General features: G+C 40.2%; 2 protein-coding genes and 1 pseudogene across 7 annotated transcripts in view; all 3 read right to left on the reverse strand.

Annotated features, from left to right (window-relative positions):
• The window catches only part of neo1a (neogenin 1a), a 71,282-nt gene extending 70,280 nt beyond the window's left edge, over positions 1 to 1,002 (reverse strand). For all 5 annotated transcript variants that reach the window (XM_080843059.1, XM_080843058.1, XM_080843061.1 and 2 more), the window contains exon 1: positions 464 to 1,002. In XM_080843059.1, the coding sequence (XP_080699185.1) occupies positions 464 to 551 (88 nt within the window). In that variant the 5' untranslated portion in view covers positions 552 to 1,002. The remainder of the gene's footprint in view (positions 1 to 463) is intronic.
• A 3,445-nt stretch (positions 1,003 to 4,447) lies between these two features.
• On the reverse strand, positions 4,448 to 10,713 carry LOC308369195 (small ribosomal subunit protein eS19-like; annotated as a pseudogene). Its single transcript has 5 exons — positions 10,544 to 10,713; positions 5,860 to 5,960; positions 5,427 to 5,608; positions 5,106 to 5,160; positions 4,448 to 4,576 (listed from the first exon to the last, which is right to left on the reverse strand). The product of its transcript is annotated as a small ribosomal subunit protein eS19-like (transcript).
• A 3,281-nt stretch (positions 10,714 to 13,994) lies between these two features.
• On the reverse strand, positions 13,995 to 27,501 carry scamp2l (secretory carrier membrane protein 2, like; the record flags this gene model as incomplete). Its single annotated transcript, XM_080843228.1, has 9 exons — positions 13,995 to 14,129; positions 14,841 to 14,958; positions 16,303 to 16,404; positions 16,509 to 16,668; positions 17,340 to 17,468; positions 17,567 to 17,681; positions 18,491 to 18,577; positions 19,330 to 19,407; positions 27,445 to 27,501. The coding sequence occupies 9 exons, from the start codon at positions 27,499 to 27,501 to the stop codon at positions 13,995 to 13,997; spliced, it is 981 nt and encodes a 326-aa protein (XP_080699354.1).
• Between the last annotated feature and the right edge of the window lie 479 nt (positions 27,502 to 27,980).

Below are 27,980 nucleotides of genomic sequence, written 5' to 3' on the forward strand. Positions count from 1 at the left end.
AGGTAATAACCTAGCTAGCTAGCGATTGCCAACTTCCAGCTAACTTATCTGTAATCCACGGAGTCGTTTAACTGGTAAATTGTTTGACTGATTGTTTCTTAGGTTGGCCAACTAGCCATCTACCTACACGAAAAACTTCTTCCAGTTAGATCAAATAAAGCATGCTTGAATTTTAAACACCCCCAACCAGCTCAACAAAACAACCCAACGTTACACTAGCCAATGCTATTCACAAGCAGACAAGTGGCTAAGTAGCTCACGCTAGCAGTCCACTTGTATCTTGCGAGACTGCAGCAGTTTGGGGGTTAACGTTAGCTGCATTCCAGAGCTTGCTTTTGTCGACATCCCAACATAATGCCAAGAAAACAAAGCCTGTTTGCAATTCGTTGTCATTCTCAGTAATGGATTAGAACAAGTAACGTTATAACAGTAGGACATGAATTCATTTTCGTATGAACATTACCTTTGTCGAGATGTACAGCCATGGTAAACGGGTGTAGAAAGGTGAGACAGATGAGAGAGAGCAGCAATTCTGCTCCCCGCTCGGCCATCACTTTTAAAAAAAATAATCTTCGCAGAAAATCCCTCGAAGAAAATCCGTTTTATCGCCCAAGTCCCTAACACACGCCTTTCCCTAGATAACAAGCCAAATTAAATTTTCGAGTATAACCTTTGCAATACGTGAAGACATTCGGGACCAGTTTTTTTCCTGAACAGACCAAACGAAACATCAAGTTAGGTAACGTTGGTTGGCTCGCCCGGTCTCCGTGTAGGTAATCAGGCACTCAGGCGAAAGACTGATTTGATCCTTTTAAATTGTTCAGCGGTTTGAGAAAGACGAAATTCAATCCATAGCGACTGGGTCAACAACATTGCCAGAAGGCTACTATGCTCGTTCCACTAAAGTATAACCAAAAGATTTATGAAAAAATAAAGCCAATAGTTGCATTCCAAGAACAGGGGCAGTGGAAAAAATCGTATGCTAGTCTGAAAGGCGAGACTCTTCTCTGCTGTTCAACACAGCCTGCTTGCCACGAGCAACAGCAGCGTAGAGGAGCAGGAATTCTATCTGGAAAATGGGAAAACAAGGGCTGGAATACAGGGGGCCTCTGCATTGCTGACGCAAGAATTGGCAAGTAGTAAGGCACGGAGTGGCTATCTGGAAGAGTCCTAGTTACGTTTCTGGCGAACTAAGCAATTGTTAAAAAGGTAATCAACACTGACAATTTGATAAATCGCAAATTCTGAAACGTTCAATTCATGCACTGTAATTACTGGAATGAAAACAACCCAATTCGAGTAGGCTAGCCTACTTTAACCCAAGTCTCAATGGGTCAATAATGACTGCAGCACTCTGTGACCAGAGAACTAAGGATTACAATTACAACCATAGCAATATAACTTGTCATAGTATTGACTATCATTAAAAATGAACAAGGGAAATCCAGCTCAAAACCCCCCCTTGATAAACCATTGATGTTTTTTGCTATAGGCCTAGCATCCTCAACCATCAGATTGGTTTACAAATGGAAGTTCTCCTTTCCGATTCAAAATTCCTTTTTGTACAAAATATACCTGAAATACGTCGGTGCGCATTTGTAAAAAAAAAAAAAAAAAAAAATCGCCAATAATTTGGAAGAAAAGTGGTTATAAGTACCGGTAAGCTGGTATTTTTGTCAATGTTGTAAATGTTTACTCTTGACAGCGTTTCTTTACCAAGCCCAAGACGTGAATTCGGAGGTCGCTAGCAGGAACAACAGGTGTGCTAATCCTTAGCATATCAACGTGAATTCATAGATGCAAAAACTAGTTAAATATAAAAACATCCATTAAAAAATGTGGAGGAAACCACTTGGACAGATCTAGATAGCAAAAGGCCAACACCCAGCAGTCACAGAGTGCAGGGTCCGAAAGTTTTCGCCAAACAGTGGACAACCGGATCATCGTTTTCGGGTGTTCTGCCGCTCATTTCAAAGAAAAATAATATCTACATCGCTGGAAAGTAAAATTTAGAGTGACAGTTAGGCCTAATCACTATTCATACGTGACAGTTAATCACTACTCATTTGTGGATTACAGGCTAGAATCAGCAATAAGAAGAGGTAGGCCTACTGTGCTGAATAGAGCACAGTGAAAGAGCCCATAGGCCAGGTAAACTGGATCACCTGTAGGCCATTCATGTGTGGATACAACTGGACGACTTTCAGCCAAACTAGCCTGTTACCTTACCGTAGGTTAACATAATTGGAATCCTTATTCCCCTGCACAGAAGGGTCAATAGAAACAGAGACAACGAAACTGAGCGGGACAGTGAAGTTTCAGAGAAAGGTTTGTGGAATAGCCTACACATAACATGCTAGCCTCAAAAAATGTTAATGTCTTACAGCTCCATCTATCTGTAAAACATAACCTTATTTTATCCATTGAAGTATCAATGCAGAGCCAGTTATACAAAGCAGGAGGAACTGGAGGAAGTTATGAGACGCCCTTCGGGAATGGAGGAGCTGTGGCGCCGAGCGTGCAAGTGCAACAAGGTAGCAGTTCACAACCGACCTTTTAAAGGCTGTTCCTATCTCATCGCTTCAGTTTCCAAACAAAACTTTAGCCTAACAACAATCCTGCTTTTTCTGCTTCATTTTAAACAGCCTTGAAAAGCCTTTTTAGTCTCTTGTTTATGCTGGCCAGAAGTTCTTGCGCGAACGTTTCTGGAATACTGGAAAATTAGGTGATGATACAATTTAATTTAAGATGAGGCTGCAGACCTAACATACAACTACCAATAGAGCCCAAAACATTCATGATATCTCCTCATCAAAAGCATGCAGAGGAAATGCAAATTAAAATCACTGCCATGTAGACCGGCCACTGTTTTTCTAAAGGTCACAATTCAAATCCATTTATAACCTTCATAAAATAAAGTTTGTGAAGTATCTTTTATTTGCCATTAATGTGGTAAACATTACACTTGCAAGGCTGGTTTACATTGTCACTTCATGTCAGATCTGATTAATATCACTGGAATTGGGTGGAAAGCGAAAGACACAGTCTAAAGACTTACAGTGTGTACAAAAACCTGGAGGTCTTTTAGTTTCTCACACACTTGTTAAATATTAATTCAGAGACAATCCCAACCTCATCAGAAGAGTTCGAATGTGTCCAGGTAGAACTTGGAAAAAGACATCTCACTTTGTCCAAGGATATGAGCCATAAAGAGGGATGACACCTAACCTTCAAGCATTTAGACATCACTTAGTCACTCTTAGTTATTTGGACTACTACAGAATGAGCATTCAAAGATGCAGGGGCTGTATAATGTATATTAGGCCTTTGCGACATGAGTTTGACCTTACTCTGTTACATCCAGATGCCAGTGAATTCCAAAGTATGCCAATAGCACAATGCAAAATGTGCAGTGAGTTTTTCTTTGCAGATTTTGACTCTTCATGTTCAGGAGTGCATAGGGTTTCAGTCAGCAGAGGATATTGACGTTTATGTGGCTATGGAATATATGTGCTGATGCATTGTGCAAGTGCGATTTTTTTTTACATTTTGATTGTTGTTCAGAATATTTGTGGATCATTTGTAATATCTTAGACATGTCAAAGTGAGGTTTCTGTGACAGGCTCCTTCCTCCTACAAGGACCTTCATTCCGCAGAGCTTTTGAATTCAACATTAACAGTTTACACCCATTGATGAACTAAAATCGGGGTCACTCACACAGCACAAGGATAAAAGTGAAGCAATTTCACTTACATTGCACAGGGTTTATATACTATACTGCTCCTGACGCCAAACATTTTTAACATCTCAGTCATAGTCACTCTTGACTAAGATCTCTAACTGAGCTTCCTGTCTTCCAAGGATGTAAGTTCTACACAAGGTCGAAAAAGTGCACAGTTCGACCCTATCTATCACCACTGAGCTCACCTAAACATAGACAAGAGGTTCCTTCACTTACGCATGTAGATCTTATACATATGCAGACTTAGTGGCGCCAGGACCTAATAATCAAAGTTACACATACAGTATACACAGGAACACAGAAAGGCCATGTCCCTGCTAACATAAGTACCTGATTCATACAAAGTAGCCTAATTATTAATACAACGCACTTGATTATAATATTCTTAAGTCATTAACAGTGTTTGGAAATTATCTCCATCAAACAAACCATCAGAAATGCTGTGACGTCATCAGATTGTCTAAGTGGTAGCACAATCTTCATGACAAGGTTTTGAGATTTTGTTTTATTGACTACTGGTGTTTTTGCAGGTAATAGATTAGTATTGCTTCATTTTGTATACTTAAAACCATAGCACTTCCTGACAAGGACATCACATTAGTTTGTCAGCACAAGTTAAGAGTAGAGTAGGCATTGAACTGAACTCTTCTCAGTGAGAAGAAACAATCAGTGGCTGTGATATTTTCCATGATGAAATAGTTCCTCTACATGTATAATTCTGCACCAGTTCCTTCACACATGCACATCTGAATTGAGGAGGAGGTAGAGAGTTCCATGTTCCATGATCCTTCCCCTTTGGGAGAAATCACAGTTTTTTGGCTTGCAGCTGCAACCTGTGGTCATACAGGCACAGGAATCCAATCTTAACACATAAATACCCTTTTTTCTATGAAGGTAGACTGACATAATACTGAACTACTGCATACATTGAATAACAAAAGCCATAACAATATGCCTAGCCCTCCATCAAAAATCAACAGTTTACCACTCATTTGACCATTATGTAAGTGCAACCTAAAATGTGTTTTTTTTTTAAAAACTGTAAACTAAATTATCTTATTGAACTGTGATTAAACACATCAATGTTGGTGTTCAATTTTGTAAAAAAAAAAAATTGTGCTTTTTGTGCACAACACGCCATCTACTGTTTAAAATGATCCTGAAGCTTGCAAGGCCGATGCTGAGGTAGAGTCAACCTTTGGTACATCATGTCATGATATCTATAGACTCTCAGTCAAGTAAACTCTCACAGTAAAAGCCCCTTACCCGCTTCTTAGCACTGCAACATTGTACAGTGTGCGGAGTTTAGAGCTGGGTTTGAACTTACACTTTAAGGGTGTAAAGCATTCATGTATAACTTACCTGCCCAGCAATTCTGTCCAAGTCTCTTTGACCCTGAGGAGTCAGCCTGCGGCCTTGGTGGGAGAAGAGATTTCAAGCTCTCTGATTTCATCTCAGGTCTGTCCCGGACTAACTCACAATACACTACCATAGAATATCCCACTATAGTGGGCTAATCTTAAATACCGCTTAACACATACAAACATCAGAAAGTTGAAAACAGCCCATCTCATTTACACTTAATCCAAGTTGCTGAAGATACATTGGAGCCTTGGTCACTGTCAGATTAACCTGACTGACTTGGTGCTGATGTTCTTTGCCTGGTTCTAGCCCGCCCCTTACCCGTTGGGGTCCTCCTCCACCATCTTGCGGCCCTCCAGTGCTTGCAGGACTTTGCATGCCATGTTTTTTGAGCACACTGAAATGGAACGGGCACGCACCTTTTCTGTGCCGACCTCCACAGATTTTGATCATGGCACCCACTCCGACACCCCCTCGCAGAGTACAGCATCGTGCTGTGGACGCTACAGGGAGTGGTATGGCGATTAGCTCACACATGGCCCAGGCCATGACAGGTATAGTGTTTTGGGGCAAGCTTTACAAGGTTCATCAGGGTTCATGCCTTAGTGAATCTAGTGATTTGGCTGGTGAATCGTTAATCCTTAAGGTCAGATGAATTTAGCTATAATACCTACAACAGAAAAGATTGCAGGCTCAGACCATTATTTGGGTTACAAACTGCAGTTATCCCTCTATTAAAGGTTATCTCTCTTACCTGCTCTAGTGTAGAACCAGTATTCGTCACTAGGTGCCACCTCCTTGTGTTTGGCCAGCTTTACTGTGTCTACCCATTCTGGCACTTTCAGTTTGCCTGACCTGGAATAGGTTGGGAAGCATCTTAACTGCGTTTCCTCGACAGTGGCTCCAATGTAGATAGTACGATTTTATCCTAAATATGTGTCATAATGTATCTATGAATCAATTCAACATAACCATCAACACATGATGGATGATGCAAAGTTCCTTACATTGAGGGAGCACACAGCTTTGCAACACAAGTATTCTTGCAACACAAGAAGCTCACCTTAGTAAAAAATGTAATTAAATTGCCAAATGGAGTAACAAGGTGAGTACAAGGAGTCTACTCTCGCAATTCCAGGTTAAGTCCATAAATTCCATTAGTCTTAAAAATGAGATAGGCCTACAGGCTAAAAAAAATAGTGTACTGTAGAATAGAATAGTGGCTTAAAGGCATTATTTCAGAAAAAAAAAAGAAATGAGACTACTGACTGTCACTGACAGCGATTGAGTCCCCCTGGCAGACAGACTGATGCAGATTAAGGGGATTAGGACTGTATTAGAAAGCAGTCGCAGTTAATGCGATCATGGTAAGCACTGAAACCTATTAATTTGGGAATGATCTTGTTGAAGGATTAGGACATCATATGTCAGACGCCGGACACCACACTTCTCAAGCAATCATTGTTCAGCTGCATTTGGACACGCTAAAAACAATCTGTTCCCCTCTCAGAGCATGATTCAATCAACACAAGATAAACAGTAACATGTATGGAAATATGCCCTTGGTGCAAACAGTTTACCCTTCATACATACACACATCTCACTTTAGTCCTTTATTTCAGGAGCTTGCTCTTCAATATCTGCATTTTAAAGTAACACTATGTAACAATTCTACCTTAAAGGCGCCCGAGGCAACATTAGAGGCTTGAGACTCGAATAATAAACGTTACATTTCTAGTATTTTTTAGTAAGTTTCAATTACACCATACCATTACAAATCGACATTCAAGGAGCAAAGATGAGACGTCGTTGTGTGGTGAGAACTGATAGAAAATCACGCTGCCAGCGCCGCCGGTGGGGAGAGGCCATTTTTTCAAATCCTCCGATTTTTTGGTGGCATCAATATATAAAGGGCTACGCTCTTGCGGCCAGTTTTAGCGCTTTTTTTAAAGGCACCCAGTGCAACTTTATGTAAACATTCAATGAAAAATAAACATTCAATTTCTAGTCTTTTTTACACGTAGTGAGTATTTCAATAACTCCATACCATTACATATACATAAGGAGCAAAGATGAGACGTTGTTGTGTGGTGAGAACTGATAGAAAATCGTAAACAACAACAATCGCCAGAAGCCATTTTTCCAATGACTGGAAGCCTGCTTTATTTATTGTAGGTTACAAAAAATAAAGAAAATGGCGGCGATTGTTGTTGTTGTCGATTTTCTATCAGTTCTCACCACACAACGACGTCTCATCTTTGCTGATTGAATGTCTGTATGTAATGGTATGGAGTTATTGAAACTTACTACGTGTAAAAAAGACTAGAAATTGAATGTTTATTTTTAAGCCTCAAAAGTTGCACTGGGTGCCTTTAATGCCCAAAGTATCAAATAATGATGCAAATGTGCTAATATGGTGAAGTAAATGTCAATATCAAAAAGATTGTCTTATCCAGAATATTTCCATTTTGATGCCCTAATGTTGCTTTGGGCTCCTTTAAAATAACAGCTTGAAAAATTCTTCCGCTACAATCACTTTTAATATGGAGAATGGCCTCTCCGCCATTGCCATCGGGGGTTTATAGGGAAATTACTGCGGTCTGTAGGATTTCTGGAGCCTCCCGGTCCTTTGTGTCTGAGCAGCTAGGATCGGGTAGCGATTTCAATTCAGAGCTAGCCATCATTCTGCTGGATTACTATTTTTTTTTTTTTTGCTGTCCTGCTTTGACTTGTCTTGCACTTGCTTGATGTTTGACTGTGTTAGTAAAGTTGTTGACCCGCTAGTTTGTCAAAAACGAGGTACGTGTTTTGACGCTAGGGGGAGTTCCAAGCCAAAAACTCCTTAGTGCTGCTTTAAATAACACTCCGTTTCTTAAATTGCTCGATGTGGTATTAACAGTGATCTGTCTCAATGTTTTCTTTCTGTGGCTCTTCAATGCAGAGAGCAATATGATACATGTGGTTAGATGAGCACAATTCACCTCTGGTACTCCTTAGCTACTACACACCAGCTAGCCAATTTTTACATTTACCACAATACTAAATGTTCGAGTGAGGGGAGGTTTTTTTTGTAGCGTGAGATATCACTGAATTCATTTAGTAGTTAGGTTGATATAAATGCTTCATGTCGTATTGTGAGGTGGTTTGAAAGTTTAGATGCTAGTCTAGTGTGTTTGTAAAGTAAGTTATACTTTTGTGTCTAGTCAACTGGATAGCCAGCTATTTTCCTAAAATTTTCCTAAATTAAGGAATAATAGCACTACGTAAATTGACATGCTGTCCCCCTTATACTAGGCATGTAATAACACAAATTAGTTATGTAAATATAGATTGGAAAAGGGGAAACTACAACAGAAAATAACATCTGAAATTAGACTACTGTCACAAGTTGGGACACTTTTTGGCCTCTAGGGGCTGCCAAGGACTCTCAGCCTGTTTTAAATTACCACGTGCTCTGTGTTTGTTTTTGTTGTCCATGTGTTATATTATTGCTATTCCTATTCCTCATACGTGGTTCAACTAAGTCGATCAAATGTCCTATGAGCCAGCTTAAATTAACGCGATGATTAAAGACAGGCTATCTTGGTTCCTCCAAGGCTGATCCGCGCTCAAACAATGTCGTTAATTTGAACCAGACTTCAGTTATCAGGGTAATTGCGCGTGCCTGTCCTACTTCAAAAGGGGGAAGCGTCGATCACCAAAACCATGATTTGCTAACGGTACAATGGCTACTAAACAAGAAAGTTAAGAGAAAGAGCTTCCTTTTTCTCCGCCGGCGAGCAGGAGATTATAATGAAGCATTATGAAGAATACAAGACCATAATCATGGCAAAATCGAAAACCTCCACCGCTGCGCGAACAAGACAAGAAGCATGGCAAAATATACTGAACAAATAAATCTGACAGGATTTGCATTTACATGCAGAACATGAGGCACACCAAGTTTGAGTCTGAACATTGCTTTAAATGTGCATGACTTGCTAGATCCTGCTGACTTTAAGTTCACCCATCATTGTTTTTAAAAGTATCAGGTAGGCTAGTTTATTTCCGATGCATATGTTATGGCACATTTGAGAATCGTCACAATTGGAATGTCTGAATTGATTAAGTGCGTTCAAGCCAAATTTAAACACAATAAGGTGGTGATGACTTCTTCTATGGTGATGTGGTGATGATTTTCCTTTTATCTGCTGGCTACCAATAATTATGTGCAAGAAGAAAAATAAATCACCTGTTGCTGGGTGATTGCAGATAACATGATCCCCCTATGGGTATGGGTAATGCAGTTGGAGATCACACAGGTCCTGCTTCATCTCTGCAATGAGATGGACACTCTTTATTTGGTGGTTGTTCCCACCGCAGTGGATGAGCAGGACATCTGAGACTGCTCTTCTTCACAGCTACTACTGAAAGAAAGGGAGGAGGCACACCACTTCAGTCCACCCCAGTCATCCACTTGACCTGGGCACCCACTCCTCCTTGCTCTCTCACCCACTCCTAGGTCACTTCCCAGTAATATCCTTGCTCTCTCACCCACTCCTAGGTCACTTGCCAGTAATATCCTTGCTCTCTCACCCACTCCTAGGTCACCTCCCAGTGACCTCCTTGCTCTCTCACCCACTCCTAGGTCACTTCCCAGTGACCTCCTTGCTCTCTCACCCACTCCGAGGTCAGTTCCCAGTGACCTCCTTGCTCTCTCATCCCACGGCGAATGGAGCTGTCCATCATTATCCATATTGAGGGACCTGCGAAAAATTAAAATCCTTTTACAGTCCTAGCAATATATACTTCAATAGAGTGTTTCTGTGGCTCAACTGGCAGAGCACCTGGTAGAGTAAGGTGCTAATAACACCAAGATTCCCAGGGATCCCTTATAAGCTACTAATGAACATAATGTATATCAGTCAAACATTTGTTCCTCTTCAGATGGTAAGTAAGTAGTTCGTCAAGTTGTAGCTCCATCTCATTGTCCTTGGAAAAAATACTCCAGCTCTCTCCATATCTCTGCTTACACATCTTCGCAATTATATTTGGACCTGAGTGGAATTTTGTTTACAAATAGAATCTCTGCCACGTGGTCTGTTTATCTCTGCCCTCCGCCGTAGGGCACAGGTAAGGACTAAGTCTGTAGCATGTGAATAGAACAACTAATGAAGGGGTGGGTGTTCAGTACAGTAGGCTGGTGCAGTACTTTAAAGCAGAGGGATGGCAGAAGGGTCCTTGAGGATTATGGCCTGTAGGAGAGAAGCTATGGAGATGGCGGTTGGTTTCGAGTCATTAGGGCTCAAACTCTTGGTCTCTGCTGAGATGGAAAATGCTCAAAGAGAGGATGAACAGGGTGTGAGTAGTCTGCTATGTTTTTTCCCCGCCATTGTAGATGAGAAAACATCTCCAACAGAGGGAAGCCGACCGCCAATTATTTTCTCTACACAACGCACTGTTCGCTGTAGCTTACGCCAGATGTGCAAAGATGCAGAGCAGAGCCGAAGATGGACGATGTGATGATGGACTCTATGATGGCAGTGTAGAACTGGACCGGCAGTGCATGAGGCAGCTCAAATGTCTTGAGTTGTTGAAGGAAATACAAGCACTGCTGAGCCTTCTTCATACATCTGAAAGTCTGCTCTGCTGACTGTGGGTCTGTGCATTTCCGGCAGAGGCAGTGGGTCTCTTTCTGAAATCAATGATCATCTCTACAGTTCACTGTGTTTTTAGCTCCAGGTTGCTAGTTCCGTACCATGACACCGGCCGTGTCCTGTTACTTATTCATGGTACAGGGAGGGACTCATCATTATTTGAGATGAGACAGACCAGGCTGGTGTCATCTGCAAACGTAACGTAAGTCTTACAGAGTAATTTTTAGAAGTGCAGTCAATAGTGTAAAGAGAGTAGAGCAGATGAGAGCACACAGCCCTGAGGCAAAGAGGGCCAGCACTGGAGCTCAGAGGAAATGGGTTCCCTCATGGTTGTTTATGTTTATACTCTTCTCATTTGAGGTGCTATCAGAGAATGAAGAGCATCAAACTCCATGGGATTTAGCCTGAAGTACACCTTAAACCTTTTTGAATCGGCGTTAAAATGTAAAAGAAAAAATAGTGATATTTACCATTGACCTTCCTAGATGTCAGTAAAGGATGGACTTACATCTTCTTGACTAGTACAGCAAGTCCAGCCAAACCAACTGACAGAATATAGGATTGTCATAAAATATTGATATTTCCAGTCTTTATAAAAGCATTCTATAACCACTTTTTCATCATTAACAGACAAAAAGAAAAAGCACTATATTTGTCGCTGTGTTCAGTCAACACACATGTATGTTTTGACATAATAAAAGCTTCATTTGAAAGCAACATAAGAAAATACACCAATTATATGCCATCATTTGTGTTGTTAGAGTTGAGTCGCACGGAGACTTGTGCATTCCCAGTTACTGATATAACCTAGAGAGGGGAAAATACAGAGGAATAAACTGCTCTTAGACACGTCTTCATTGTGGGAACTTCATCAATAACGGAAGCCAAAGAGAAATTATTGATGAACACACGGTTATATACAGATGGGTCACATGTCCATATTATCCCATACTATTGGCCATTACTTGCCCATTATTTTTTATTCTTACTAAAAGTTTCCCTAAGTTGTACAATTGAGGGCATACTTATTCCATAAATGGAGGAGGCTTGCGAGGCATTGTAATATAATGAGGTGAAATGTTTCATGAAAGTGTATTTCACATGTGTTATTGTCATTTAATTCTGAGGATGCCTGGCTTGCACTAGGAGCATCCACTGTTTATGCCCCTCCTTGGGCAGGAGCCATGGTACAACTCCTCAGTGCTCCTTGTGTCCATGAGGAGTTCTTGGATAAGGTTAACCTTATCTTAAAATTAGAGATACATCTATTAATACCTCAAACTGCAAAGACAACATGCATGAAACTCATGAGTGTTGTCAGTTAAGTGATTTTAGAAGACCGTTATAAATTTGACTTGACTTTAAATGTTTAGTTATGGTAATTAAATGAATGCCTTGTTGTTCTGTTGGGGCACCCCTGAAGGCTGGAAAAAATAAGTCTCATATAAGAAAAGAGGGAGTCCATTTGGGATCCTTTCCCCCAGAACCTCAAGAGTTATTACATAATATGGATGCAGTGCATGGAAGACATGAAAGATATTTAATGAAATCGGAAAACAATGTGGATCATGCCATTTGAGTCTCTTAACGCTTGGTTTCTGGTAACCCGAGTTGTGACCACATAAATCAACATAAAACAAGGCATTGTTGTTGGAAAAGCAGCCATTTAATGTTCAAAGAAAACACATTTGTTCCTTCAGTATCAGAAATATAAAATAAAAATCCATCTTATTTTAAAACATAACAATATGGTAAGTCACCAAAGGTAAATCATTTCAGTAAGACTTCATTTCCCCAAACGACTTGAACGCATATATTACTTTGTTCATATAGTTACACTTAAATACATGTTCTTTTGTAGAAAATTTCATTTTGTGATACTGACACATGCAAGAAAGCAGCTGAACTGCACATATATGGGAAAGTGTAATATGTATTTGAATTCTTAATAACTGCAATGTCAAAAGCATGCCAACTGAAATTAGTCTGTGTATTATCAGAAAATAAGTCAGGACTGCTGGGACTATTAAAACTACTACCAGATAGTTACATGGCATATAAACCTTAACAGCTTTGTTCTAGGATATATTAGAGGGGTGCTTAGTGTTTTGTAGAAGATTAACCAGCCAAGAAATGAAGTGGATCAACATATGAGTATGGTATATTGGGCTGGGACTAATGCATTGAAGACATGTTATTTTAAGAGTATGGTGGGCCTACCCTAATGTAAATGTATATATTTAGAAGCACATAAAACACATCATAGAAATAAAATCACACAGCCATTATACCACTATGCATCACACAACTGGGTCTGGTAAGTTTGACTGAGCAACTACCTTTATGTAGTTACCTTACATTGCCATGATCTCAGTATTTGTGACATGAGCTACTAGCTGGTCTAATCACTGTCACAATGCTCCAATGCTCATCAACTATGCCCGTCTGAATCTCATGGAACCGGGCCAGACCCCAGAGCATGGAATGAAAGTGGGGTGATCACAGCCATTATGCAAATTATACTTAAACTCACTTTTACATGTGACCTGACAGAGACCTCAGCACTCTTCACCAGACAAAAGCATATTACCACCTACTATTGTAATAGTTTTCACATGGTATCTCATCAACAATTACGTTTGTATGAAATTCATGTCATGCTATCCAAAATGAAGATAAGCCTCTAGTTGACAAATAGGTGGTGGAGGCTCATAGTCTAAAACAATTGCTCTAGAGAAAAAAAAGTATTGTTGTATGCAAATGTAGTGAGCGTTTAAGTTTAAGATCTTGAATGTGTTGAATGTGATGGAAGTACATTCAAGTGCACTTTGAAATGTGTGATGCAGCACAAAGCTAACAAATTTCTGAAACAAATACTTCATAATGTAAATGTACAAATGTAACACAACTCTACATGTAATTTAGATGCTACCATCTAGTCTGTCTACATTATTGGGAGGAAAACCTAAAGTAAACAAAGAGGCACAAGGCAGATATCTGTTGAAACCAGTAAAAGTAAGGCTGAATAATCAAACATTATAATTCTACATTCTTCTATGCATTGCCCTAAATCATGGGAACGTATATATTTGAGTTTTAAAACAGTTCACATGTGTACAAACCCAAACACCTTCTGTGAGTATGTGATGGCAACAGAATATCTTGGAGTCAGACAGACCAACAGAAAGAAAAACAGCTAGAGAGAGAGAGAGAGAGAGAGATAGATAGATAGATAGAGAGGACTTAGAAAATGCTAGTTCCTCTGAAAAGCAGTCTGAGCAGCTGTAGATGCAGCACTCTGGAAGGTTCTGTTAGTGACGACACCGGTGGAGAGCTCCTGCTGGGCTTTTTGAAAGCTGGCCCCAGTTCTCCTGTACATGCCATGCACCTATGGAAGACAAGTACATGAAAATTGCATCCTATAAACTCAGCACATCTTCTATTAATCCCTGCTCCATGCATTCCTGTTTAAAAATAGCATAATTACCATGCCCTTGATTAGCCAAACCAGGTGTGCTAATCTAATAAGGACTGGGCAGGGGTGGGTAGGAGAACCACATTGAGAACCAGTGCTATAAGCCATTACCCTCCAGAAAGTAACAGTACATTTCATTAAATACTACAGACTTTGTTGAACAGCATAGGTCCCTGTTATGCAGACTTGCAGCTTGTCTCCCCCTTGTGGTTTATTTGAGGGTACTGCAAGCCATTTTCTTAACTGAAATTGCTCACAGATTGCATCTGTAGTTTTCAAATGAAATGAAAGACATTTCCCACTTCTGCATATTCTCTTGATCTACTGTCTGCCACTAAGCAATTGTTTGATGAGGAGCCTGAGGTCCCCTTGTGTTTCTATTTGTGCTGGTGCACCCGAGCATTGGGTCTCACGTTCTGGTTTTCATTTTCTTATTTTTTTTAATGTGTGCTGTGATGTACAATGTTCAAAAGAGAAATCGTGATATATTCCACTGGCTTGTGTTACTGCCCTACTCAATGTTATAATATTATTAATGACCTGATTTATATGCAAACTTTTAATGTGACATGAGATGTAAAATGTAGATGTAGAGTGTAGAATTGAGAGAGGGTAGATAGATACCATTTTCAACAAGACGACTGACATTACAGCAGACACTGTGAAGAATCCAGCCACTACCATCATGAACACGGACACAGCCAGGTTAGTCCCGATCACAGAGATTGCGTATATCCAACCACTACAAAAAGAAAAAAGAAAAAATAAGTTGAAGAGAATAATTATTAAGCAATTTTAGAGCTTCGGTAACTAAGCACCAAAGCAAGTGATCAAAAACAAACAAACATAAACAACATTTTTTTTTGTTGTTGTTTACAAACATGTTCCTCAGACACGATCAATGACTATATGAGCTAGAAAGATTACTTCAAGCTATGTAACCCTCTTATGGACCCACATTATAAGGTTATTAGAACAATACAACAAAACCACAATTATTCATATTTAAGTGATTGTACACTAATAGAAACATAGTTTTGAATATATTCCATTTCTGCTAATAGATCCCCCCAAATCCTGGATGAAAAGTGAATGAAAACAGTAAAAACACAGAAAAATTAGACAAAAGACAGAGTGCATTAGATCAGCTGAAAGAACATAGAATAAATAAATGTGTAGACAGCATTCAATCAGTGGGTCAATAGTGGGTTTTAAGTCAATATTTGAAACTGGCTACAGCTGGAGCAGCGTTGATGTCATCAGGTAGTTGGCTCCAGAGCTGAACAGCATAGCAGCTAAAAGGTGCTTCACCACGTTTAGTTCTGACTGAAGGTGTTACCAACACATTTCTCCCCACTGATCTGAGAGGTCTGGCAGGTGTGGACTGCTGAAACATATCAGAGCAGTATTTTGGTCCTGCCCCATCTAGTGATCTATGAAATACGCAGCAGTGGTTTAAAGTCAGTTCTGTGACTAACAAAAAGCCAGTGGAAGGAAGTATTGGAGTGATAAGGTCAGTTCTTCTGGTTTTCATAAGAACTCTACTAGCTGCATTTTGTCCATGCTGTAGCTTTTTGAGGATCAACCTGGACTGCTGGATGTAAATGAAGGAGGGCATACTGAGATTCCTTTGAATGAAAAGTGCTTTAAAAATCAAATTAATTATTATTATTATTATTATTATTATACATATTAATTAGTCAGGACTGTTATGTAACAGTTTCGGAATTGGCTCATTTTACTACCTTTTTATGCATATACGGGATTGGCATTTAAGGGAGGAGACGGTTTTAAAACCTCATAGTATGTCAGTTCCAAGTACTGCACTGTCTTTATTGAACCATGCCAAGGTAAATACAGTTTTCCATTTGATGGGCACCTTTCATTTTCTGTTAATAAACTTTGAAAATGGTTCCCACAGACCTGACCACCACAGAACAGAGCGAGTTTATGTAGAAAGTACCAAACCAAAACAAACACAGAATCTCTTGTACCAGGAAAGAGATCAGATCCGAGTTAGCTCCTCAAAAGAGGAGGGGAGAAAAGATTTGTCTCTAACTCAGACGCAGTCGCAGGATTAACTCACCTGTTTCCCCAGTATGGAATGCCAACACTCTGGATGATGTACGTCACCACTTGGAAGGAGAAGATGAAGAAGAAGAAGAAGAAATTGAAGGAGCTGTCTGACCTGTTGGAGGAGAAAAACAGACAGGGATATTAGAAGTCATTGAATTATTTTTATATATATATATATATATGAAAAAGAGCAAAGCAACAGCTTCTGGAACTCACTTGAAGGCTTTGTATACAGGTCTGAACCAGCAGAGGAAGGCGGCTGGGCTGAACAAAAGGAACCACAGAATTGCCAAGCCAAAGTCCACCCCATGTGCAGCATCCACAGTGAAATGAGCCAAACAGGCCAGGACGTTAAGGAAGAGGGTGACACAATGGTCTGCAAGGAATAATGACATTATTTATCATTCGTCATTTGTCTCTGACTCTCAACAGCATTTTATATCTGTGGAGTTGCTAGGGCCAGATTTTTATGATGACTCATTACTTTGTTACGAGAGTATGACACCTCTACATAAGTTGTCTAAACACTTGACTTTGCAGATGTAAACATTATTTTAACCCACATTTAGACCAACTTCCTATGATGGCTGTCTAGGCTGAGTTCAGTTAATGCTGTGTTATTTAATGCTTTATAGGGTTGTTTTATAGGCTTTTAACTAGACACACCAAATGCAGATTTTTGTGAATATTGACTGTTTGATTTTAGGGCTTCTAGGACTTTTGATAATAGCATTATAATGTTTGTGCAGATCTAACTTAAGTGGCATTCTTGTAATCACTGTATGAACGGGATATTGCAGTTCTTGTTTCCAGGCAGTTTAGCAGTGCATCACCTGAACCCAACCCAAAAAACACAGCCATCGCGTTCAACTTAAGAACACCGGCACATTAAACTCCAAAACTTCCGGTTTAAGTAGTACAGTTCTCAAGTGTGGCTAAGCTAGCCAAATGCTAAGCTATAGCTCAAAAATATAACTTTAATGTACATCTGACTCAGTGAAACTCCCTACATTAAGATTCATACAGAAGTAGAGAGTACGGACTTACACATCCAGAGGTAGTACATCATCTTGGAAACCCTATGGTACTCTACAGGAATTTCTTCATCGAAATCCTGATAAAAGCAAGGCTTTATGGGGAAAAACTTTGGGAGCGGGGGCCAGTTATTCTCTGGACCTGTAAAATTTAGATTAGATTAAAACTCAATGTAGAATAATTATTGCAGTTATAGAACAATCCAAATCAAGTTAAGTGGAAACCACAGGAGGTCTTACCCAAAGAGGATCCTCTGTTCTGAAGTTCCTGCTCCTTGCGTTCCAACTCCGCTGCCTTCTTCTCCAGCTCTTCTTGCTGTTTGAGGAGCTTTGCCTGACCAGCAGATGCTGATGCCTATGCCAACACAATTAAGTTTGAATTTTGACTTTTACATAAAAGTTTGCAGATGTCTACCAGATTGTGCTCGCATGTATTTGAGAGCGATTACTGTATTACAAGTGCAGAAAACTGAATTTAAAAACAAAAAGATCTCAGGAATTTCTTTCTTATTATTATACCCCCCTCTTTGGAATACGATGGCATATTAGGCCCATTATAGGTGAAAATAAATACGGAGCTGGATAATATTCAGAGAAAAAACTTCGATATACTCTGGATATAATTGGAATCCCCTTCATTTCTTGGTTCCAATGATAACTCACTTTTTAAAACTGGACCGGGTCTGGCTTAGCATGCATCTCTGCTTGTTCCCAGTTGGGTAAGCGAAATGTGTCAACTTAACTTCTCCCTGACTGAAGTGCTTTTCTTCCCTGCTAGCCCTTCCATACAACATGACATCAGTGTTAACTAGGGGTCCTCACCGAAAACGCCTTTAACTATGCTGTAAAATAAGCATCCTTTTTGTCTATACACCTGTTCCCACACGTACACTTACTGGCCAAAGTATGTATATTCCTTTTTGCTCCCTCTTCTCCCCTCTTTGTTGTCTCTCTCCCTCATTGTCATTACTTCCTCTATCCAGACTAACCTCACCAAAAGGCAAATGAGTTAGGTTTCTGTTAAAAGAGAGTTTCCTTTCTACTGTTGCATTTGTGCCTGATCTAGGAACGTTCAGTCTTTTGGTTCTGTGCCTTCAGGTTCAATTTGAATGGCAGTACAGAAATGAATGAAATGAAAACTTAAGTTAATAACAGCAACCTGACCTGCAGACTGGGCTCTGGGGAAGGCTGCAGAACTGCTGGCTGGGAAGAACTCTCCGAGATGGGGATGGTAGTTTCATTATAGTTCTCCTAAGAGCCAAAAGATTCAAGCCCAAGGTTAATCATGCTTTAAACAGAAATGTGAGAGTTAATTCTATGCCAAAAATAGGTTGACAATTAATACAGTATCCAATGCTATACGGTGTGTTTAATACACTACCCAATGCTATACGCTGTTTTTAATAGCAAAATTGATCAAATTGATGTATGATGCCTCCACTTTGCGTCATGGCTGCATTACCACATCAGCACACATTATTTTCTGCTACCTAAACCTGGTTTCATCCATTATCCATTACTTAACCCAAAGTCTTTTCACACAAATGACATTAAACCATCCTTCAACACTATCAGTTGTAAGCCAGCAAGTAGAAGGGCATATTATTAGCTAAATTGTTGTATCTCAAATAATAAACCAAAAAAAAAAAACAATCTTGAAATGGACTATCCAAATTATGTGATATTCTAAGAAATCTATACCTCTTTGAAGATGTTTTATACTTAAATACAATATCCACCAGCTCTTTTCATGAACATTATCATCTTTAATTAAATGTATTTAAAAAACATTTCAACCATATCTAGCCCCTATTTTTTTTTATTTCAGATCACAGCATCTTCAAAGAGGCATAGATTTCATGACTTAAGAGTAATTGTCTGGGAGTGATACTTTCTGCTATTTTAATATAGACGAATGTGAGTATTACACTTTAACCTTGGTTGCAATTCCTGAGACAGCGATTACAATATGTGTGTGGCTTTGAGGTAGTAGAAAATCTTACCTGTCCATTGGCTGAGAAAGGGTTGTATTCCTGAATTCCATCCATGGTTGAGTTGGTTACTTCAACAACAGATGGATCCTGTAAGCATATCAATAGTTTTGATGACCACACAGAATTCATTCCACAGTAAAAGCCAGGTGCCATCATCATCAAAGGTATTAATGCCATTATCTGCCAACATGCAGTAGGACTATTATTCTGTTTCAGATCCCAATTAGTCTGCTTGTATGTCAGTCAGTAATGTTCTTTTGTGTTCATCTAAATCACTACTAAAAACTACCATACGGTAACATGCCTGGTTAATATACACTGAATGCATTATGGTGTCTAGCAGTGATGTACTTCACCACTGTGCTAATCATTTCAATGTTGTGCCTTTAGTCACCATCTGCCTTGATTGACCTTAAATTGTAAACAGAATGCTGGGTGTGGAGTTATGGGACAGATGATGAAAACTGCAAACATGGATTACAGTTAAGCCTCCTAAGGGGGTCGCAATGGCCATTTCCCCCCCCTGCAACAAGACAATAGGGGAGGTGACCAATATGTTGCTGGGCGGGCGGATCAAAAGATTAATCTAACTGGGTGGATTTTCACGCCTGTGAAACGTGCCTTATTTCTGGTGCACTACTAGGAAACAAAGACGTATGCGGAGACAGGAAGTGAGAGTATATTCTCTTATCTACTAGATAAAATAAATACAATAAAATAGCAATTCTCTGAATCACAAAAATACACAGAACACACAATGAGGTAGGTGAACACCCAGAATACACACACTCTAGAATAAATACAATAAAATATCTAGTACATTTAGTACATAAACACTTTCTGACCTTGCTAACTCTTTTGATTTCTGTAATGCACACTCTTCACTGAATGAAATGGTTGATGCCTTAAATAACAACTTAAGAAATGCATTGGACAGCGTTGCACCAGTTCAAGATTAAAGATCAAAAAGAGGTCATCTGATAATTACAATTGATAAATAGTACTCTAGTATCCTTTAGAGATTGTGAGGAACAGCCGGATAGGCATGGAGAAAAACTGAACCACAGATCAACTGTAGCAACCTGAAGGATTTCCAACTAAAATAATGCCATCTGCACTGTGAGAAGAACCCAACCATTGATCGATTGTTAAGTCCCGCTCCAGCCTCTGTCACTTTTAGCCTAGCTTCCACCTTACAATGTGAAGAATTTCAATAATTCTTTAGCAACAAAATAACAACTATAAGGGCTGGTATGATCAGAAACACCGGCAATCAGGAGGAACTCTACCAAGTCAAATTCCTTGTTTGTGCAAACTTACTTGGCCAATAAAATCTGATTCTGATTCTGATTTAATGGAATCACAACTAAACTAAAAGAAAAACGTTTTCTAATAGTGTCTCCAGATCCTTTTCAAAAGTTATTAACACATCTCTGTTATGAAACCACTACTGAAGAAACCAAATCGATCCTTGAAAAGTAATAACAAGCCTATATCACATTTTCCCTTCAAGAGCAAGATACTTGAAAAGGTCAGTCTAGTATTCAATCAGCCAAACAACTTTTTAAATGAAAGGTTTTGAATCTAATCAGAGTACACAGACTGCTCTAACTGAAATAGTTAATGATTTTAGATCTTCAGACATCAGAAAATAAGGTCTCAGTTCTTATTCTCTTATTTGGTTAATTGACCACGACATTTAAATCAATCAGCTAGAAAACTATGCTGGTCTCTCCAATTGTGCCCTTCACCAGTTTCGAACAAACATCATGGGGAGACAATTTTATGTTAACCTTGGGGATCACGTTTCAAAAACATACGACATATCATTGTGTGGCTCGGCACGATTCTCATCTCATTGTATTTGTTACCGCTAGGTCATATAATCAGAAAACACTATATTAACTTTCATAGCTATGCTGATGATACACAATTATAAATGTTTTTGTCTAGCCTAATGACATATATGCCTAACTCTCCCTGACTACCGGTTAGTCCACAATTAAATCAATGGATGAGCAATATTTTTTTAATCAAAAGAATATAAGACAAAATACTCTTTGTTGGCTTGACCTGCCTCTTGAGGAGTAACGGTCTCTACGAAGGACACCAGAGGACTGCGAAGGACATTACAGACCAGACCAGACCTGATCAGATCAGACCCCTGCGCTGCCTCCTGAGGAGTAACGGGTCACTGCGGAGGACACCAGAGGACTGCGGAGGACACAAGAAGACTGCGGAAGACACCAGAAGACTACACAGGACACCTGACGACTACAGAGGCACCAGAGGACTACGCAGGACACCTGAGGACTACAGAAGACACCAGAGGACTATAGTGGATACCAGATGACTACGCAGGACACCTGAGGACTACAGAGGCACCAGAGGACTAGGCAGGACACCAGAGGACTACTCAGGACACCAGAGGACTATAGAGGATACCAGAGGACTATAGAGGATACCAGAGGACTACGCTGGACACCAGAGGACTATAGAGGATACCAGAGGGGCACACTGGATGGACAGCTAGAAGACTGTGTTGAGATACTCGCAGACAAAAGCGTACCCTAGAAAACTAAACTAAAAACTAAACTAAAACCGGAATTCAATGTTAACACTTCAGTTACTTTATTCTACTGAAAGTCACTTATGCCATCCCAAATACCTTATTTGCGTGTATCTAGGCCTATTATTAATTTGCAACGTATCTCAGGGGGAGAACTTGTACTCTCACTGCACTTGTTGTTATTTGTTAGTAATTGTATTTGTGTTGTGATATGTTGTCCCTTGTGGCACCAACAGGAGCAATGCTCCAAATTTCGTTGTATGCAAATAAAATGACCATAAAGGCTTTCAATCTTCTTTAGTATGGTAGCAAGGAGGTTGGTCTCCCATCTGAACCCAACAAGGACAGAAGGCCTCTGTGTAGTATTTTTGGATCGCGCGAATGCCTTTGGATTGATGCCTTTTACACAAGTAACTACAACCCATCCTGGCAGCATTTGGAGATTGGTATCATGACTAGATGTACCATTTCACTAAACACCAGCTGAAATCAAGTCTGTCCCTGTTCTCAGTGCAGACGAGAGAGGCAAAATGCCAGGATATATCTTTTCAGGATGTAGTTTTTCCCCTTTTGGTGGTATTGTACAGACCACAAATTGTATTTACAACAAATGCAAAATGCAAAGTGCAAATCAAGATTCATCAAGTTTCATTAAGAAACTCTAGGGGCGTTCCTCACGAGTAATGCATAATGTTACTTCAAATGTAAGCCTTCAGCAGTGCTTCCAAAACCTCCCTGGTACAGAGATAACCACACCGTCTTAAGTTGCCCAGCAAGTAACTCAAGTATCTCAAGTTGTGTCAATGCCAGGTTGTGACTCCAAGCTCTGTTGAGCATAGCCAGACAAAGAGTTCATCAGGCCAGCTATACCAATGCAGTATTTACTCTGCTATGTTTAGGGATTAGAATCAATTGGAAAAGAGGTCCTAAAGACAATAAGTGAGTGTAAACCTATACCGTATTTCCAAGATTTTACCAAAAGGTCCTATGCACCACAAGGGGACATAAAACCTTGGATCACGTCTAAACAAATGAGGCTGACGCCGAACAAAGCCACTCCTGTCCCCCACCTGGGAGTGTCTGGCCATCTTTCATTGTTCCTGCTTTCCAAGTGCAGCCCAGTCATATAATGTGTGAAACCCAAAATCAGGATCATCAAGATATGGTTTGAGGTCTTCTGCTCTTCAGCACCAATTTCAGCACACAGACTGGTGAACAAGAGTGTGTTTGTTGCCCATGCCACCACAGACTCACAGATTAACACTGACTCATACCAACTCTGTCCACACACTTGTAGATGTGATCCAGGACAAAGTGACGACAACAATTAAAAGCTTTCCCCCATTAGAAACCTGGATGAACAGAGAGGTTTCAAAGCCAGAGATGCAGCCTTCAGGGCTGGGGACCATGAGCCTTATAGCTCATCCAGGGCCAACCTCAGGAGAGTAATCTCCCAGGCTTAACACATACAAACAGAGGATCGAATACCACTTAAACTCTTCTGACCTCTGGCGCATGTGGCAAGGAATACAGACTATCACAGACTTCAACCCATCCAGTTCTGTCTCCCTCCCTGACTGGGGAAGTCAGCCTAAAACCTGATCTCCCAAATGGTGAACTGACTCTCACTTACTACCTCTGATGTTTGTGCCACCATGAGCAGTGTGAAAGTACAGAAGGCAGCTGAGACGAATTCACAGACATGTTCAATCAGTCCCTGTCCCAGGCAGTTGTCCCCTAAAACTTAAAGACTGTCACAATCGTTCCAGTGCCATATCAGTCCACTGCTACTACCCTGAATGATGTCCGCCCAGTTGCACTCATCCCCATCAGTACACAGTGCTTTGAGAGACCTCTGAAATCACATCTGAAATCCAGTCCCCCCATAAACTTGTCTACCACACCAACAGGTCAACAGAGGACACCATCTCCACTCTACCCTTACCCCACTGACTTCAGTTCAGCATTGAATACTGATCGCCTCCAAGCTGATTTCCAATTGTAGCCAGCTCAGTATTAGCACATCCCTCTGCAATTGGACTTTAACCTAACAAATTGGGGTCTGTTGGTTGGAGACAACCTCTCCTCCTCCTCACTCACCTTGAAACCCGTCGTGCAACACAGCTGTGTGCTTAGCCTTTTTCTGTACTCCCTGTACATGGTTCTAACACCATAATCAAGTTTGCAGATGACCCAACAGTGGTAAGTCTGATCAAACCGGATGACAAGGCGGCCTACAGGGACGAGGTCCAGCATCTGGCCATGTGGTGTACTGACTACAACCTGGCCCTTAACACCCAGAAGACCAAAGAGGAGAGACCTTTGTGGACTTCAGGCAAGCTAGGAGCCACGTATCAATGGTGCTGTAGTGGAGCGTGTATAAAGCTTTAAATTCCTTGGCATCCACATCTCTGAATCACCTGGTCTCCATCCTGATCAAAAAGGCACAACAGGCAGCACCTTTACTTCCTCTGGAGCCTTAACAAAGCTCACCTGTGTCCTGGTGGACTTCTAACGTTGTACCATCGAGAGCATATTTCACCAACCGTGTCTCGGTTGGGTATGGCAATTGCACTGCATCAGACCATAGAGGACTGCAGCGAGCGGGGAAGATCATCAAGGATGCATCCTGCCTTAACCACGGACTGTTTACCCTCTCATCCAGCAGCCGCATTTGCACTGCTCATTCATGCACAGGATGAACCACTCACATTGTTCAGATAATTATTATTTATATTGTACATACGTCACATACAGTGCATTCAAAGAGTATTCAGAATCCTTTCTTCACATTTAGTTATGTTGCTGCCTTCAGCTAAAATCGTTCTAGTCAATACCCTAATGGCATGCAGTCAGGGCGAACATAGTCCTGGTCAGCATAAGCACTGCTTGTCACCGTACGCTCCACTTCCACTTTATCTCACATGTTTCCAAAAGAAAACAGATGCAACAGAACTAACAACTTGCCTAATGTCATGCATCAAATGTTTCCCATTACTTTAGAAAATGCACCAGATTACAGGACCTTGACCTTTGTCTCTCTCTCTCTCATATTTCCTTTGCTATGATTCTTGAAATTTAGATCAGGTGCCTCCCATTTCTCATGATTTGAAAAGGCATAAGTATCACATAGACCTGTCAAGGTATCACAGATGGCAATGCACACCTAAGCAAAAAACAAACCATGAGATTGAAGGAACTGCCTGTAGAGCTTAAAGACAAAACTGTGTCAAAGGCGACAAAAAAATTCAGCTACAATGAAGGTTCCCAAGACCACAATGGCCTCCATAATTCCTAAATGGACAAAGTTTGGTACACCCAGGGCTCTTCCCCGAGCTGGCCAGCCAGTCAAACTGACCAATTGGGGGAGAAGATCCTTGGTTAGAGAGGTGACCAATGGTCACTCCGGCTGAGATTCAGAGATTTTGTGTGGAGATGGTAGAAGGACATCCAGAAGGACAACCATCATTGCCACATTCCACTGACCTGGGTTTTATGGCAGAGTGGCCAAACCGAAGCCTCTCCTCAGTGGAAGACACAAGACACAAGTCTGCTTCAAAGTTGCAAAAAAGAACCTAATGGACTCTCAGACTGTGAGAAACAAGATTATCTGGTCTGATAAAACCAAATAATAATAATCAATAATACTGCACACATTGTATATGTGATATAGCATCACTTATGCTGTAGTACTTACTTACACCAATTGGTGAGATGAACTGTCAAAAAACTGGTGTTAATAGATTTTTAGTATCATGTTAGTTTAAAATGTTATACCACCATATTTGCAGAACTGTGTTCAGAGGTGTAAAAATCAGGTGGTGTTACTCCAACCACCCCCAACCTTAAAACGCTTTACAATACATACATATATATTTGAATGTATTTTATTGTCTTTATATGATATTTAGCAGTCATTTACTACTATTCAGTTGTCAGTTGTCATCTGTGTTATTGTAACATATACAGCGGGTAAAATAAGTATTGAATACGTCACCATTTATCTCAGTAAATATATTTCCAAAGGTGCTATTGACATGAAATTTTCACCAGATGTTGGTTAGAACCCAGGTGATCCAAACATACAAAGAAACCAAAAGAAAATTAGTTCAGAAATTGAGTTATGTCTAATAATGTGAAATGACACAGGGAAAAAGTATTGAACACGCTTACTGATATTAACTTAATACTTTGTACAAAAGCCTTTGTAGGTAATGACAACTTTAAGACGCTTCCTGTATGAAGAAACTAGACGTATGCATTGCTCAGGTGTGCGTTTGGCCCATTCTTCCACACAAACAGTCTTCAAATCTTAAAAGTTCCCTTGGCCTCTTCTATGAACTCTGATCTTCAGTTCTTTCCATAGATTGTATTCAAGTCAGGTGATTGGCTGGGCCATTCTAGCAGCTTTATTTTCTTACTCTGAAACCAATTGGGAGTTTCCTTGACTGTTCATTGCCTTGGTGAAATGTCCACCCTCGTTTCATCTTCATCATCCTGGTAGATGGCAGCATATTTTTATTAAGAATGTCTCGGTACATTTTTCCATTCATCCTTCCTTCAATTGTGTGACGTTTGCGAGTAGGCCTACCGTATGCTGAAAAGCAGCCCTTCACCATGATGTCCCCACCTCCAAACTTCCGTGTTGGGATGATGTGCAGTGACATTTCTCCTCCAAACATGGTGTGCATTTTCAAATTATTACCGTAATATATTTTTTTGAACTTATTTGGTTTGGTTTCTTTGTATGTATGGATTACTTTTGTTATTACCAACATCTGGTGAACATTTCATGTTAGTAGCACCTTTGGAAATATATTTACTGAGAAAAGTGGTGACGTGTTTAGGCCTAATACTTATTTTACCCGCTGTATTGTGACATTTCGCCATGTCACCCCTCTAAATATGGTTTACTTTACAATGTGAAATATAAACTCCACAGACGGCAATAGCAATGGCTTAGTTAGTACATCTAAACTGACTGACTGACTGACTGACTGACTGCACGTTCTCATAGGTAATATAGTCTTGGCTACAGGTTGACCTACAATTAGGCTACGGTCACCTGGTGAAGAATACATTATTGTTCTTGCAAAGCCAGACCAACAAACATACAAAATATGACAATAGGGCCAACCTACTGAAAATGTGCCAAGCCAAACAGCACACTGAAACACTCATTAATCTAAACTAGCCGACCTGATCGCATGTCAGTTGGCTACTCGACATTTCATGACACTGACGTTACATTTGTAACTCACTAATATTTGTAACTCACTAAAATTTCTGAGCCTGATTAATTAAACGAGTTATTAGACTGCCTATACTCCTCCATTACAATTCAAATTCTCCGGACTCTCGTATCGCATTTGATGTGTTAAATGTCCACTCCTTTACTTTTACAGACAAGTAGGGCAGGTCTAGTTAGCTTAATGCATCAACCGACCCGACAGGTTCCTATCGAAGCAGAATTACTAGAGGTGTGTTAGGCTAGGCTATAGAGCTAATGTCCTAAACTTTCTTGAGACAATTTTCAGTGAAATAACGTACATTACCTTAAACGGATTAACGTCCACAGGATCCACAAAAGGGTTATTATCAAATCCTGACATCTTTTCCAACAAGTTAACAGGTGCCTAGCCCACTTCTTCGATGTAGCCTATGCTTCCAATTCTCACAACATTGCATTCGTCACTGCGTAAATGAAACAAATCGCCTACGCCTAACACGTCATCCAGGTAATATGAAGTCTTGCCGGATAGGCGTAGTTGTGAGGATCCGTAAGCCTACTGCGCAAGTGCAGGTAGCATACACCAACCGAACAGGTGCAATAATCTAGGTAGATACCGTGTTTGCGCTCTGACGCGCACCTGCGCCTCAATGTGTATTGAGAGGTGCAAACTTATCTATAAAATCGACTGTAACCTGCTTTATTTTGAACCAATTTTCATGACATTTGGTTTTGAGAAATTTAACATGATATTGGTTACTTATTGAAATTAACTTCAGTTACTGCGGGCAGATCTAATCAACTCTATGCCAAAGCATTAACCTTATGAAAAGCCACATCTTCCTCTTTGACATATAGGCT

Source organism: Sprattus sprattus (assembly GCF_963457725.1).
Source record: "Sprattus sprattus genome assembly, chromosome: 8".
NCBI classification, from domain to species: Eukaryota; Metazoa; Chordata; class Actinopteri; order Clupeiformes; family Clupeidae; genus Sprattus; species Sprattus sprattus.